The sequence below is a fragment of the Nuphar pumila genome, chromosome 12 (genome assembly GCF_984573655.1).
Source record: "Nuphar pumila chromosome 12, dmNupPumi1.hap1.1, whole genome shotgun sequence".
NCBI lineage: Eukaryota > Viridiplantae > Streptophyta > Magnoliopsida > Nymphaeales > Nymphaeaceae > Nuphar > Nuphar pumila.
In genome coordinates, this window is record NC_143260.1 from 7,161,750 (window position 1) to 7,178,418 (window position 16,669).

Below are 16,669 nucleotides of genomic sequence, written 5' to 3' on the forward strand. Positions count from 1 at the left end.
GCAAGTCCTTCACAATTCGTAACTGAGTTATTCGAGTTAAATAGGCTGGTTTGGCAACATGGGTCCCACCAAGGCCCATCACTGATGCAACCCTACGTGAGTCAGCTGAGCACCGACTAAGGTCATTTTCGTAAAAGCTTGGTTTATGGCAGCAGTGTTGACCCAAAAAAAAAGCTGAATAAAGGATGAGACCATCTGTGACTGTTCTGCAGATGAAAACTATACCTGCAGAAAGCACCTTGGACGGTCTGGGCGTCCCCATGGTAGAAAACGATGCCTATACAGACACACCTCCATATGAGAAAAAGGCAAAAAGAACACCAACAGGGACTGCAAGCACCAATCAGATGAAAGATGGCAGAGAATTCTCAAACTTTGTTTATTTCATAGGATTTCAGTAGCAGCAGCAACATATCATCAATCCTCTCCACTGACCAGCAATCAACAGAACAAAAATTTGAATAGCAAAGATTAAATTTATCATGGATTCCAATATGTATATCAATATATACATGTACACATTTCTCCACCAACCAATCTCTCTCTCTCTCTCTCTCTCTCTCTCTCCAGCCAATTAATGATATATGGTCTCACTGAACTTCTCAAGATAAGCGAGCACAAGAATAAGGGCTGATCTAATCATGGAAAAGAAAAGAAAAAAGGACAAGGTGAGTGAAATGAAAAGAATGGTAAGGCTGAATGGAAACTTATCTTTCAGTTCTGGCCTTGAATCGAAGAATTATTGAGCATCTAGCTGAGCTTGTGACAAGATGTATAACTTAAGAATCTTGCCAAAGGATGAGGGGAAGAATGAAAAATAAATGAGTGAATTCTCTAGAGACTGTAATGCCGGACTGAATACTCCAATACCTGCAGGCTTGGGCAGACCATTTCCTTCACTTTGCTTCCGTTCTTGTAGATTTTGAAGGTAGGAACGATCCTCACATTCTCTGATCTCGCAACTGCTGGACTCTCATCAACATCCACCTTTATTGAATAAGACAATAACATAGTAAGCAAGGAAATTGAAATTCTTATACAAGATAGAGAACTCAACAGAAACTATGTAGCAGTGCACAATCACAAATCAATCATGTACATGTACAAGCTCTGAACTCTCTTTTCGAGAGTCTCTTACAGGGCTTTCAACTTACCTTGAGGAAATTAACAGATGGGTACCGAACACAAAGTGTGTCCACAAGTGGAGACATCTGCTCAGATTGCTGGTTTAAGCGTCCCTTGAAATGCACCACTGAAACTCCTGGAAATGAGAATACATGTCATGACAATAAGCATACTGCATAATGATATCTTGAGGATGTCCAACAATTTTATGCTTTGTCTAGCCATCGATTTAATGTTGAGAAAAAAAAGACCAGAAATTCAAGCTTAGCACTAATTCCTTTGGAAAAATTTGAAATAGTGAAAAGTTTAGAGGAGGGGGGGGGATTCTGTCAGCTCTTGATCCAAGCTTCATAAAGGCATCAAAAAACTTTTATCTCAGGGAAACTTGCAATCAGTTAATTGCCGACAGATCATCAGAGAGGTATAGAGTCCTAATGTTTCAAGGTAAAGAATTTCATTGCGGACTCATACAAAAACAAGTTATTATGTTTCCTTCATTCATATTCACCAAAAAAAGTCAATAAGAACTTTTGCAAATTAGAGTTCCACATTATTTGGTGGGATACCTTTTTTGTTACTAATATGAATGCTAGTCTTCCAAGTACAAACATAAACTTTGAGGCAATACACATGATCGTTCAGAAATTTGCGTTAAAAGAGCTCAAATTACATGTAAGGCATCTTAGTTCAGTTAAAAAAATTCTGATCTACTCCCCTAGGTTTTCCCACTTTGCCAGCAGCACTGATCATAGTTTGTCAAGTGAAGCAGTGTTCAAAGTCCATTAATAGACAAAAATAAGTTACTTAACAACAAAGAAAGCTGCCTGTCAGAGTAACTATGACATAAGCTTCATTTGGATGTTCATCCATAGCTTAAAGATATTACTCATCATTCAGAAGTTCAATTACGATGTTCATATCCTATTAAACAAGGATGAAACATTTGGGTAAAATATGTATGACGCAGAGCATACTTACCAGGTGAGGAAATCACTGCTCTGAATTGATCAGTGTCAGAAATCTCTTCCACTTCACCTCCAAATTTCATGTTGTAGACTTCCTCACCTCTCGACTTTTTCAGTGCAACTTGGGCATAAAACAATGCTTCTGCTACCTCACTGTCATCTGGCAATTCTTTCCTCAGCACTTCATAATCATGAACTGCTTCCAACCATCGCTCCAACTGCAACCCACACAACCAGACCCCATGAATGCATCAGCATCAAACTTGACTTGTAATCATGCAAGTGATGCAGTATTACAGTACTATAGACAGAACAAACTAGTCAACCAAGATAGCATGCATGCAGTCACTCAAAGCGGTCCTAGCTTATCCGCAAAAATCTTTACCAAGATTGTCTTCAGGCGGAAGGTAACACTGGTCTGTAACTAATGGAGAAATTACTAAGAAGTTAAGTCCTCAAGTGTTTCAAGATAAAAAAATCCAAATACCCCAATAGCAATCCACTGAACTTGAGATGACTTGCAGATAATCCCTTGTTCCAAACAATGTACAAAAGATAGAACAAGAATATAATAGAAGACTAGAAACTACCTTGCTGTTGGAAGCAGCTCGTCGAAGAAGGGCTTTGGTGTAATTGGGCTGAATTCTCAAAGCTTGATTACAATCATCAATTGACCGTTCCCACTGCCCAAGTTTTGATCTACAAGCTGCTCTGTTGCAGTATAGGACAGGATTGGATGGATCATACTCTAAACCTTCCCCATAAGCAGAGCAGGCCTCAGCAAACTTTCCAGCATTGAAAAGATCATTCCCTCTTGCTCGAGCTATGGCCACAGCTCTCACCTTGCTCAACACTACTGAAATTTCATGGCTTTGCGGATCTAATTGCCCAGCTTTTTCAGCAGCTGAAACTGCATTCTCGAACCTGCAACAGATATACAATGTGCTCTAAACATTGGGAATTATAAAACTAAAGCAAGAGCTTATGATCTAAAACACACCTTCCTAATGACATCTCGATCTGTGCACGGACAAAAAACAGATAAGAATCACCACTCATCCCAAAGAACTTGGTATGCGAACAGGAAGGTGGGGTTGATTCAAACTTGGGTATACTAGATAGAGCTGAATCTGCTTCATCCAGCCGATGAAGTTTGAGCAGAGCTTCAGCTCTGGATGCAAATAGCTGCAAATACATATTTCATATAAATACACCGCTTCTTTGCTTTCTATGGGAAAAATATTTGAAATATCATTCTAGAGAGAGAATTTTACTTGAGGAGAAGACTCTGCTCCAGCAGCAATGGCTGCATCACCTTCTCGTAAAGCACTCTTCCAGTCACCAATTTTCCGGGCATCAGAACATCTGTTTAGATGCCTCTCTATAGTCTGCAGTTTTTGCAGCTCCCCTGGGTCTGGCTGATGACCAAAATAATAAATATGGCTTCTTGCATTTTCCACTTGTCCTAATCTGCATAAGGAATAACATAAAAATAAACAAATTGAACCACATACTAGAATAGTCTTAATGCGATTAATAAACAATTCAAGCAAAACAAATGCTGCAATTAAGTAGTCATTTCAGAAAACAAAAGCATGAGCGCAGGGTATGAAGCCATAAGCAATTGTATAAAGCAAAATTCACCCGAAAGTTCGAAACGGTTAAGAATGATAAAATTCATTGCCCAAAAGCAAACCCAATAAAAAGTCCAGATGAACTGCATTAAAACATGAAGCTAAAGTCATGTATTCAAAGAGAAACAAATCGACTAGGAGGAAGAGAAGGCCCCATCACAATATCAATCAAGCACCATGCGCAACAGGGAAAGATTAATGAAAACCAGACTTACTCAAGCAACTCAATAGTGAGAGCCTGGAACTAGAACTTCTGAACCAATCTCAGCTGAAGTTCTAGAAAATTTCAACAAAAGGCATGAGCATCAATAATAAAGGCATGACCATGAATTGAAACCAGCAAGAACAGCTAAATGACAGATAATTACAACCTATAGCAGCAACATACTGCTAATTGAAATCAACCAAACCAATTGACAAACGTAGATCGAGAGCAGTAGAAGGAAATTATGATCTGATGAAAAATTAAAAATCAGACCATCTTATAAAACACAATTACGAAACCAAATTCCTCGAATCAAATTCAAATGATTGTCTTTAAACAAGAACAACAGCAAAACCAGTGCACTTTAACTAAATCATGATACAAAAAGAGGTTGGCATCCGGCAAATGACTGGACGTGCACAGAATAAACGAAACATATTTCACACAAAAGACTCGATCCAGGATCAACAATTCTCCCAACCAAACTTATAAGTTAACCATAACACAACTCCTACAGTAAAGATATAAATAATTCTAATGCTCAAATACATATTTTTCCAACTGAGAGTACCACGAAAAAAATCAAGAAATAATCAGAACAGAGCAAAATTTTCACCTGAGATACAATGCGACCAGCCTCTGGTGCGCCCTCCCATAATTTGGATCCAGCCGGATCACCTCCTCGCATTCACGGACTGACTCCATCAACCTCCCCAGCGCCGCGAGCGCTGCTGCCCGGTTGCTCCGGCAAGCAGCATTCTCCGGGGAGATCTCTATTGCCTGGTCATAGAAGCACAGCGCCTCCGCGAAATGCCCCTTCTTGTACTGCTCGTTCCCTGCCTTCTTCACCTCCTCCGGGTCGCCGTTCTCGATTTCCCGCCGCACCATCACCGATCTCCCGGCAAGCCGGATATTCCCGGACGCCGGAGAGTCACCCTGCCTCCCACCACCCCGCATTACGCTCCCATGCCCATAATTCCCCATCCCAGAACCAAGCACGTCGCTTCGTCCCATCTTCGCCGGTGTCACCGGTGAGCTGCTTCTCACTGGATTCCCCGACTGGATCAGCAGCCCAGTGGCCGCTGGGCCGACCTGCCTCCTTGCGCAGGCCGCCTCAGCAGGGGTCTCTGCTGCAGGAGCAGCGCCAAGGATGTTCCCCGCCTGAACAGATCTACCGGAGTTGCGGACGCTCTCAGCAGTAGGGCTGTTGCCGCCACCACCGCCACCGCCGGAGCTGCCGCTGCTCCCGGCAGAGAGCTCGCCGGAGTTGCTGTTGCTGGCCTTCCTGGGAGGTGGGGCGCCGGAGGAACCGGAGGAGCTGGTGGTGGCGCCGCCTCCGCTGGGGTGGGAATGCGTCAGGAGTGGGGACACCGGCGAGCCGAGGCTCAGGTCGATTGAGTCGGGCTTGTTGGAGAGCGCGGCGCGGAAGTCGTCCGCTAGGGCTTCGAGGCCCAGCTCCCTCGGTGGCGGTGGTGGCGGTGGTGGCGGCGGAGTCGTCGCCCTCCTCTGGTTCGCTGGCGGCCATCGTGGTCTCCGGTCCCCGGAGTGCGACATCTCCCCCTCTCCCACCACGACAATCAACCAAATTAACCAAAAACAAAATCCACTCCTGTCGGGAAACAGAAAACCTCTCTCTCTCTCTCCTCGGATCAAGAATATGTAGTGCGAGAGAGACGAGAGAAGGACGAAGATTTAGCCCGACTCCTCATAGACATGAGAGAGAAACCAAAGGAGGCTAGACCAGAGAGAGAAAAGGCGAGAAACCCACAAAAATGAGACGAACAAAAATAAAAGAAATCAAACAAAAAAAAACAGGGGAAGGGTCTCGCTTAGACCACTCTCCCCTCTCTCTCTCTCTCTCTCTCCACCCACCTCGCCCCCTCTTCATGCCTGCCTCTGTCCTCTTATTAAATTAATTGTTTTTTGACCTTTTGAGTTATTTTTGGGACGAAAAAAGCCCTCATCTCCCTTGGGCAATTAATAGCGGTGAGTTTTCCATTCTCGACTAGAGGGATACGTTCGTCTTTTCCAAGGAGCAGAAATTATTAGGCGACGATGGGGTTTGCCTTCCACGTTGACGAGGCTCCCTCAATTGATTCGTATCGGGATATTCCGATACGAATCTCAAGTCGATTCGATCTGCTCGTCGCATGGATTACCAGAATACCCCTCCCACTGTACTGTGTAATAATACAGTAGCCAAGAGTATTCCAAGCCGCCCTCCTGAATAATGACAAAAATATCCCTGGAGAAGGTTTTATTGTCTTCCGCACATAGGAAATTCGTAGCGTGATTTAAGGTGACTGCCTAAGGGTGGTTTAGTCATTTACGCATGAAACGGGATGGGACGGTAGGGGCATGTTCGTCCTTGTCTGAAAGACTGGGCTTTTCTTGGTAAACATTTTTCGCTCCGGGTGCGTTCAACCAGGGTCCGAACTGGCGAACACGGGTATCTGTTGTGGGTATTTTCGTCCTATAAAAAATTCATCTCATTCCTTTCAAAAAGAAAACCACGGAAAAGTCGAGGAGAGAGTGCGGGGGGTTGTTGAAAACGATCAGGGGTAATCTTGGCATCCCCTTCCCCACTGTCAATATTTGCTTCCAAAGAGAGGCCGAAAGCGTTAAAATGACGTAATTACCACTCATTTCAAACTGAGACAATTGCCCGCGCAGATGAAAAAAAGAACTTTCTTCGAATTGCGCCAAATGGAATCGTTATTACTTTTAGGTCGAAACTACCCCCAATCTTAACGATATTGACATCATTCCGAAATGGTCGATAAACCGTCCCTTCTTTTCATACAATTTACAACTTATGCCACTCTAGGAGAAATACGCGTTATTTACCCATAATACCCATCAACATAAAAAAAAAACCATTGCTTCCCAACCTCTTTTTAGGATAGGAGGGCAAATATGCATTTTTTATAGAATCTAATTGCTTGATTTACAAAGGACTCTATTTTTTTCCTAAGTCAGGGCTCTATCCTAAGTCTCCCCTAAAATATAAATTTCAGAACACCTGAATTTTCTCTCTTTTTTTACGGAGTAAGCTTCTTTGGGGCTGGGGTTTGCGTGGGGGAGGGTGAGAAGGGCATATTAGGAATAAAAAAGTATTCTCTCTCTAAAACGATGGAGCAGTAGCTGGCCATGTGCGGAGTGCCGCTCCAGCTGGACCATTAGCCAAAAACCTTGAAGATTCAGACGTCCCGCCAGGTAAGCAGGAGTAACGGAGAGATGACGAAGTTATCGGAGAAGGATATTCCGTCCGGTGGGTATGGGGGATAAGCCTCGGGTTGACGAGACGCTGACCAAGCCTCAGCTGTCATCCACGTTCTCTTTGGGCGCATATGAATGATGACCGGGACTCACGTATCGCCTCTAGGGGTGTCAACGGGCCTGGTTTACCCGGACCCGACCCCGAACCAAACCGTATAGGGTCCAGGTATGGTGACAGATAAGAAGACTCGGGTTCAGACCCATTAATAGATGGACTCGGATATAGTTTGTGAAATTTTATATCAGACCTACCCGAAACAAGTTCTTATTAAGGCCCTTAATTTTTTAACGTAAAAATGATAAAAAATATAGTTTTAACACGGTCCGGGTTTGGTTCATGTAGTTCTTATCGGGTCCGGGTATGCTTTTTCTTATAGTGGACGCAATTAAACCTGGGTCCTGACCCGATACCATATCCAAAAATCTGGTCCAAGTCTAGTTCTACCTGAGTCCGAACCAAACCCGACAGTTGATACCCCTTGCTGCCAGCTCACCACCTTTTTTTTCTAGATTTTTTCTTTCTATCAAAAGTCATAATATTGATGAAAAATACCTTTATATTTGATAAACTCGATATGAGTGATGTAAACGTTATAAAAGGGTTTATGGAGATTTTTTTTGTTTTATTTTTTAATTATGATTGTACAGTCTACGTACTTTATTTTATAAGGGTCGAAAAATCAAGGTTAGGCAAATCTTTGCAAATTTTCTAGGTTCTTCGTATGATGTTTTTTTTCGTCGTTAGTTCCTGTTAAATTGACCCTACTGAACATACCAAAAAAATCTGAAAAAAAATACCAAAAAAATCTGAAAACCCCATTTAGCTTGGTTGAAATCATGCAAATATGTTAAATAGGGTTTTCTAAGTTTTTCTTTTGTTATGACGGTATAGATTGTTAGGTGCAAGAAGGGAGGGGAGAAAAATTCCAAGAAGAAACGTGGGGTTGTTTTTAGCTTTTGGAAAATGTTTGGTTTTGAATAGTCCCATATTGATTGTGTTAGAGTTTGTTGTGGGGTTAACTTTTACACTTGTTCTTGAAAACAAGGCGTTGGGATGACTACCACACACGCATGCCCGCCTGCTAGGTCGGGTAATTGGCTTTTTAGGGCCATATCCAATCAAGACCAAAATACCTTTTTACCCAAAGTTTCTGTGGATACGGGTTATGAGAAATGATAACGGGTCACGACTCCTGAGTTATCCCGAAAGGGGTTGTTTTGCAACATTGGTTCGTAGAGGCTATTTTCGAAGGACGATCCATCGAAGTGCACCGTTCTGATCGCCATGGCTATTGTATCTTGGGGGAAGGAACTGCACTAAAAAAACCCTATTTAACATATGTTTGCATCACTATGTATAAAAATCTCGGTTCACACACTCTAGCAGCAGTCAGAAAATGTTGCTAATTTTTTGTGCATCCTTGATTTTGCGAGATTGGATGGCCGAACTTGGTCTGATTTCTTGTTCGTATTTTTGTAGCTCGTAGGAAAGAGTAGAGTGTAGGTCTCGAACAACATTATCTTCTAAATCATCTTAAATTGCTTTAAAAAAAACATGTATAAAACCATAGGAGTTAAGTTATTTTAAACTTATAGTTCGATTTTGTAAAATTTGATCAATTGAAAAAATGTTTTAGTTGAATCCTTTTTCAGATTTAAATGTTCTTTAGAGCAATAAAAATATCACTAACTCATATGGCACAACAACTTGACAATTAAAAAAAAGAAATTTTGCTAATTAAATTGATTCCATGTAAACCGCAATCTTTAGTAAATAAACATAGTGGTATTTAGGGCTAGTGTTTGCTACCCTCTTGGGTAAGGAACCCATTAGTGAATATTTATTTTTATTTTTATCAGTTTTTTTGCACATCTGACCCTTTAGACATGATCTCCATACTATGTTAGTAGAAACTAGCCATTAAATCATGTTTTTTTGAGATATATATCAGATTTTATAAGAGTTAAAAAATCAATGGTCTATAATGTACTGGATTTTTAAATCTCAAGAAAACATATTTTTACGTTAAAAAACTATGATTCAACAGTCGATTCCTACTGTTTTGAACATATTGAATACATCCATGAGGTTAGGTTTGGTGAAAACAACTTCTCCCTATGAGTTTCAATGAAGGGGTTTCTTACCGGTGAGCAGTGTTGAGGCATAGCCAGACGCTTCACCAAAAACTGAGGTGAGGGGTATGCCTCGAGACGTAAAGTATAAGTCTCAATTTTTTTTTGAAAACTTTAAAAAATTTATAAAAAATATCTAAAAATATAAATAAATAAAGAAAGGTTTTAATTTATTGATGAAGTAACAACCAATAAGAAATAGAAAATTTCAAATAAGTACTAAAAAATATAAAATTAACATATAAAAGTAACTAAGAAACTGATTACATAACTAAAAAACTGATTACACTGGTTAGCAAAATTTATAGAAAAACAAAGAAAATCCACTATCATGTTTGATTTAGTAGGTTTTGTATTTTGTCGATTTTCATTTCTTGATATTTGAAATATAACAATGTATTTTTTAGAATATTGTTAAAAATTGTTAAAATAAAAATAATATTTGTTCGGGTCCATGTCCAATGTCAGTATCATAGCGTGTCTGGTCGTGTCACGAGTGGCACAGGGCGGCACAGCGCCAAAAGGACGAGTCTGTGTGACATTGAACCCTAAGTGAAGAATAAACTAATAGTACATTTGATCACCAATATAGTAGAAAAAACCTTGTGAATGACCTCCATAATTTGCAACTCGTAAACTTTGTTTCATGTAATGTCCAAATGTACTCTTATTCTGAAGGCTACTTAAGGAGAGGATTAATATGACATTTGCACTTAATTGTTTTCAAAACATGGATTTCCTCTAGAAACTTGCTAATTAATTAACAATGACCTTAATGGTACATGCACTTCTACTAGGGATGAAAATGGGTCTGATCCAGGATGTAGGTTTTGTAATTTTTTACGTACTGCTTTGGTTCCGGTCCCGATCCAACTCCTCATGCATTCAGCTGTTCCAATTCAGATCTGTTTGCATCCCTAACTTCAGCATGCATTATTCACATGTAGATCATGACAACCAAGCTAAAAGTACATGAACACTTGTTAGCACATTTAGGGGTGTAGACGGTTCCTATTCGGGTCGATTGTGGCTAATACCAGATCTGGATACACATAATGAAAAGCTCATACCAAATCTATTTTTTTTTATATGTAATCAGATTAGGATGTCCATCAAATTTAGTTAATCAGATTTTAGCAGCAAAAAGTCAACACCATGCCTGCATCTGATCATAATCGGATATGGCTTTGGCTTACCAAATTTGAATAAATGGAATAAGATTCATTAGATAAAATCCAATCAGTTCATATCCCTATGAGTAGTGTATGCATGCATTGATCGATGCGTGAGTGCATGCTTGAATTTCACACTTAATTAGCTCTCTCTCTAAAACGTTTTTTTTTAAAGGCAAGCTGGGGTTAAGCAGACGCCCACCAGTTATTATTCAACGTAGGGTTTTTAACCTGCAAAGTCTCACCACAGGGAGACGTGCACCGATAGCTCCTACCAACCATGCGGAGCCCCCGTTGATCTCAGGCACATATTTTTCTTTTTAGTCAGACCCCCACCAGTTATTATTCAACATACCACACTGGGTTTTGAACTTGGAGCATCCCACCACAAGGAGACGTGCACTGATAGCTCCTACCAACCACGTGAGAGTCCCTGTTGGTGTCACACACATTTATTATCATTTGGGTACTTAATTTTACTAAGATCATGAGGTAGTCACAGAGAGAAATTGTTTAAAGTATGATAGATATAAAAGTGCAGGATGTTTGTCCATGTTTAAATGGCATGAAAAATTAGTTTTTAAGTGAGAAAAGACAAGTGGCTTTGTTGACATGAAAACAGTATCAATGAGTTAAAATGAGCAATATCTCTTGTGTGCAACTTTTTTTCAACGATAAAAAAATTGATGGATCATATCTATATGAGATGAATATCATGAAATGGAATATTAAATTTTTTGGTTGAAACAACATATCACCTAAAATCATGTTTTTAGCTCATAGAAGCACAACTCAAATATCGATTCCTAGGGTTTTGACCATACTGAATTCATCCATGAGGTCCAACTAGAACAGAACAACATGCCCAATGGTAATCTAAAGGCATTTATACCTACACATGTTGGTAATATATATATATATATAGTAAATTACTAATGAAGGTGAAGAACTGATGAGTAGAAATCATTTTTTTCTTCAAAAATTCTAATTTTTTGTAGATCAAATGTTACTCATGTGATTGACATCATTTGTTTAGTAGAAAACTTATTTTGAATAACGTGATTATGATAAGTAATTAGATTTTTAAAGGGATCAAAAAATCAGTGGCCCACAATGTACCAAAATTTCATAACTCAAAAGATCATATTTTTATATTAGAAAAGCACAATCGAGGCTTGATCCTTAGCTAACAAACCATGTTGAACACATTTATGTAGTTAGATTGAGTCGATACAACTTGCACCTATGATTTTTATCTCATTAGTTCCGTACCTTCATTAGTAGCTTTTTTTTCTATATATATAAGAGAGAGAGGTATGAAACTATTGAACTCAAAATCATAGGTGCAACTTGTATCGGCTCAATCTGACCATATAGATGAATCCAACATGATTTGTTTGCTAAAAATTGAACCTTAGATCATATTTTACCGATGTAAAAATATGATTTTTTGACTTGTGAAACTTTGATACTTTGTGGGCGGTTAATTTTTTAAAGTTCTTGAAAAACCTGATTACTTGTCACGATCATATGATTCAAAACTCATTTCTTACTAAACAAGAAACATGGATGCAATCTAGGCACCAGTTGGCCATAGGATGGTGGGGCTGACAATAGGATGGTGGGGCTGACATGAGTCTTGTTGGAGAGTGCCATCACTACCAACAGAAGGGTGGAGGCTGGCTGGAGCTGGAAAGAGCAAATACCACCATCACAATGACACCCAAAAGAGCAAATATCTGTTCATCTCTATGGACTGTGCATGTGTTTTCATCAACTGATGCATGGCCTAACCCCACCCAATGTGAAAAATGAATTGGATCCAATCCAACCTGGACTTTGGCCAGTAGTACAGCTGCAAGCCTAAAATTGTTATTTCTCTTTAGCATTCAAATCGACTGGATCTCGGCCAGATCCAAACATGTGAATCAGTCCAAGATGCAGATCTAATTTGACAATTCAAATCCATCGCATTGGATTATGGCCGGAATCAAACGTGTGAATCTGATTCAAGATAAAAAACTGGCTAGTGTGAGTGTTTGATCAAAGCTTGCAGTGGTTTTCAAGTTTGTCATTACCCAATCATCATCCAGCCCAGATCCAGATATGGGTATAGACCCGAACCGACCCCATCCGACTTGTCCAACCCAGCAGCATCTCCAAAGATAAATTATAATTTCCTGTAAACTAATAAGCTAAATCATTTACATGTGTGCTGTATGTATACGTTACAAAAAAAAGTAAATTTTGTAGGTCAATTTGTAATAAGTAGGTGTGCTGCATAGTTACAAAAGTTAAAAACGGCAAAATATATGCATCCCAAAACTCGCAAGAAATTGAAAACTTTTTGAAAATCTCACATTTTTTAGGCAAAATCTTGGCAATAAAAAAAATTAAAATTATAAAAGGCATTTTTATAAGGAAATAAAAAATAAAAGGCACACATTTTTTCATGATAAATGGCCGATAAGACACAAATATTGCATTTAAAATGTGATATTTATATTTTTGATGAAAAACTCATGAGAATTTGAAAATATCACGAGAAATTACCGTTTTTTAACTTTTAATGTATGGTGAGATTTGTCACTATGCTGCAGTGAAGCATAAATACTCTCTCTCTCTCTCTGGTAAATGAATTTGATCATGTTCATGTTCAGATCCAACTCATTATTACTCTTTTTACCACGTTAAAATCCAATTGGAGCTCATAAACCACAAGAGATGGATCAAAGGAAAATTTAAAATTGTAGGTTTTAGGATTTTTGTTGTGAGTTTTGGTCTAAAGTGCAGTTGACCAGATCCGACAGAGATGGACGCTAGAGTACCATCAGATCCAAACATTTTGGGTTCATGACTTTGTCCTGACCCATTAAAAGCTCCAGATTTCCTGACCCACCTGAACATCTCTGATGTGTATGCTATCTTACGCATATATCTCAAAGACCTGCCTCTGCCACAAACCGATCCTCATATAGATGTTTGTGGTCCTCAATGAGTGTTCTGTTTTGTGTTATTGGTGTTCTCATGTTATGCTGTTGTGTTTGTGTTTGTGCTTGTGGGTCTCAAAGCTTTGTTGAGTTTCACTTTTAAGTAACGTTGATCGCTTTTCGGCTCTCTCTCTCTCTCTCTCATGGCTGATAAATGATGGATTTTGGTATTAGTTGGAATTTGAGAAAGGAAAAGCCTTAAAAGTCTATTTTCCCCTTTTGTTTTGTAGCAAGTGGGTACCAATGTGACCCATAAGAAACCATTTTCTAACTCTCAATGACTTCTTAAGAAACGATTTTCTAACTCTTAATGACTTCTTGTCTAGAGAAACAACAAACTCCTTAACAGGCAACAGGAAAAATAAAAAGGTACTGATATATTTTCTCTTTTATGAGAAAACAAAAGGTGAAAAAGCATTAAAGTTTAATTAAACAGCATCAACCATAAGCGATCAAGAAGATCACAATGTCAATTGTCTTCAAAGTTGATTTTTCGGCCAATGACCATAATTGACCACGAACTAGAAACATGACATGATATAGTCCCAAAAAATTGGGTGCTTTGTAAGTTTTGATAAAGGTGCCTGATTTTTTCATGCTAGAACTTACATGGTGCATGATTTTTTTCAATCAAAGCGCTTGGTTTTTCAGGCGAGATTAATTTTTCAGGCGATAAAAGGGCAAACCCATCAAGAAAAAAGTAAGTTGGCCACGTTCGTCATATTTTCTCAGTCGTGGCCAAAACATAAAACAGTGCCAAAAGTTAGTGCCATCTACGTCTTTATCAGTTAATTTTATTTACTTTACTGTGAATTTAAAAGAACTTTTGACCAACCGCGTGGTTGGTAGGAGCTGTCAATGCACGTCTCCTTGTTGGTGTTGGTGGGAGGTTCAAAACCCAGTGGTACGTTAAATAATAACTGGTGGGGTCTGCCTAACCCCAGTTTGCATTTAAAAAACATATCTTTTGACTAAGAATTGAGGTAAGCTTTCGGGTTTGAAGAAAGATGAAATCATGAATCAATAACCCCAAAGGCGGGTTTGAAGAGAGATGAAATCATGAAACAATGACCCCCAAAGACACACAGTTATTATAACTTAACTACTTTCTCCTTTTTTTCTTTTCTTTTTGTTGACAAGGAACCAGTTTACAAACAGCCCCCGCATAGATAGTAAACCCCAAAGGGATTGTCTTAGCCCACAAAGAAAACCTATATATTAGGTAAGCCACTGGTATGATCCCAGGGAGAATCAATACCCGTTAAGATGGTTCTATCATCTTTCTAAGAATCACCTTGACCACTTGGGCAACCTAGGATAGGTCCCTAAGTTAACTATCCCTTTTAAGCTTTATAGACAAAAAAAAAAATCTTATAGGCCTATAACTTTTGCTTTAACTGCCATTTAACAAGAAAAAAGATTCAATCAAAGGATAAATTTCATCTTTTGAAAAAAAACAAAAAAACAAAAGGTGATACTTTGTGCGTGTGTGTGTTTTTAATAATTCAAGATGGCCCCTAGGGATGGCAGTGGACCGGGATAGTGGCAGGGGACAAGGTCCCCACCCTCACCCTGTCTAAAAATCCAATCTTCTCACCTTCATCCCTGCATAGGATCTCCATCCTCGTTTCATGTCTTTCATCCCTGATCCAAACGGTGGGAGGCAGGGCCCAATCTCCCCGTTCCACTGTCATCCCTAAAGGTATTTTAATTACTTTACTAACGGGGATTGAGGGCGGGGTGCATAAGTTCATCCCTGCCTCCATCCCCATACGGGTTTTGATTTTAACTTTCATCCCCGCCTCCATTTTCATTTCGTCCTTCATCCTCAGTCCAAACAGAGTGAGGCGGGGGGCGGGGCGAGGCTCCATTTTCCCCTGATCCACTGCCATCCCTAAAGACCCATCTAATTTATTGAGTTATTTGGCATAAAACAGGTGCATATGAGTCAGGGGCTCTTAACCCTAACCCAAATGTTGTGCCTCCTAAAATCCCACCCATCTCTCTCTCTGCCAGCTGGTCAATTTCTCCTTAATTTTGATTCCTAACTCTGCCACTGGCATAGAGCTCCAGGTCACTTGATGGGCCCACCTTGCTGTGAGGTAAAACTTCAGGACCAGACCACCCAGATTTACGGCACTAAGACCAATCCTAAGAGACATCTATACCACTGTATGTATTAATGTATAGTGACATGCAACATAGCACATGTACAGACTACACCCACATACAAACATTCATGTGTTTTTAGTGGGACAAGCCACTCAAGAAACGTGCATAATGTGTAATCTACTGAAGCATGTATACTCCAATTCACCTTGGTGTCTTGTGGGGCTGTCTATGCATGCCAAAAAGTGAATTATATTTAAGAGTAACACTACAATACCTAATCTTAAATACTAAAAATCATAGTTGTAGGTTGCATCTTCTCAATCAAACCATATAGATGTACTCTGCATAATTTATTTGATAGGAATCATGATTTTGATAATATTTTTTTGGATAAAAAATAAGATTTTTAAGTCATAAAAGTTTTGACACATTGTAAGCAGTTAAGTTTTAAAGGTATTAAAACCTACATGTATGTTATAATAACAAGGGGGCTTGGCATAGTGGGGTGGGGCCTTGGCCGTTAGACGGGCAGTCAAGGTTCAATGCTCATGGGTGTTGCACCTCTACGCAAGCCAAAGCGTAGCATATGCCCCAGGGGCAAGGGTCTTAGCCTCAAAGTTTTACGTTGCCAGCACGACGACCATAGGTATGAAAGGTTGATCCACCGTGACTAGGTCTTTGTGTCGAGTGTAGTTTCTTCAAGTTACAAATTCAAAAAAAGTAACTCTATTGAGAGGCAATGGTTAATAACCACACTCCTTAATAATATTTGAGATAGATGGATCACGTGAACTTTGGTCTTAGACAATGAGTCCTATGTTAGTATCTTATGTCTATGTAATGGGTAAGCAAAACTTTAATATGTTTTTAATATGATCGCAGTTAGTATTTTAATAATTATGTGTTTATTAAGTTAAAGTTGTAATTTGCTAAACAATTTTTTTGTAAAATCTTATGTTTTTGGGACATGTTATCATTATTGTATTTGTTAAATTTGGTTTTTTATAATATTTTAATTTAAAATATTATCTAATAAATAATGACATTGTTAATT

At 39.3% G+C, this 16,669-nt stretch overlaps 1 protein-coding gene across 2 annotated transcripts; it reads right to left on the reverse strand.

Annotated features, from left to right (window-relative positions):
- Positions 1-365: 365 nt before the first annotated feature.
- Positions 366-5,821, reverse strand: LOC149819829 (TPR repeat-containing thioredoxin TTL1-like). Of its 2 annotated transcripts, XM_089982046.1 has the most exons (8): positions 4,546-5,821; positions 3,365-3,560; positions 3,091-3,275; positions 2,681-3,014; positions 2,104-2,308; positions 1,155-1,261; positions 871-987; positions 366-635 (listed from the first exon to the last, which is right to left on the reverse strand). In XM_089982046.1, exons 1-8 carry the CDS (start codon positions 5,481-5,483, stop codon positions 603-605), a joined length of 2,115 nt encoding a protein of 704 aa, XP_089838172.1. In that variant the 5' UTR covers positions 5,484-5,821; the 3' UTR covers positions 366-602. The 2 variants fall into 2 exon arrangements, with proteins under 2 accessions (XP_089838172.1, XP_089838171.1); XM_089982045.1 differs by having other exon boundaries at positions 366-987.
- Positions 5,822-16,669: the final 10,848 nt, after the last annotated feature.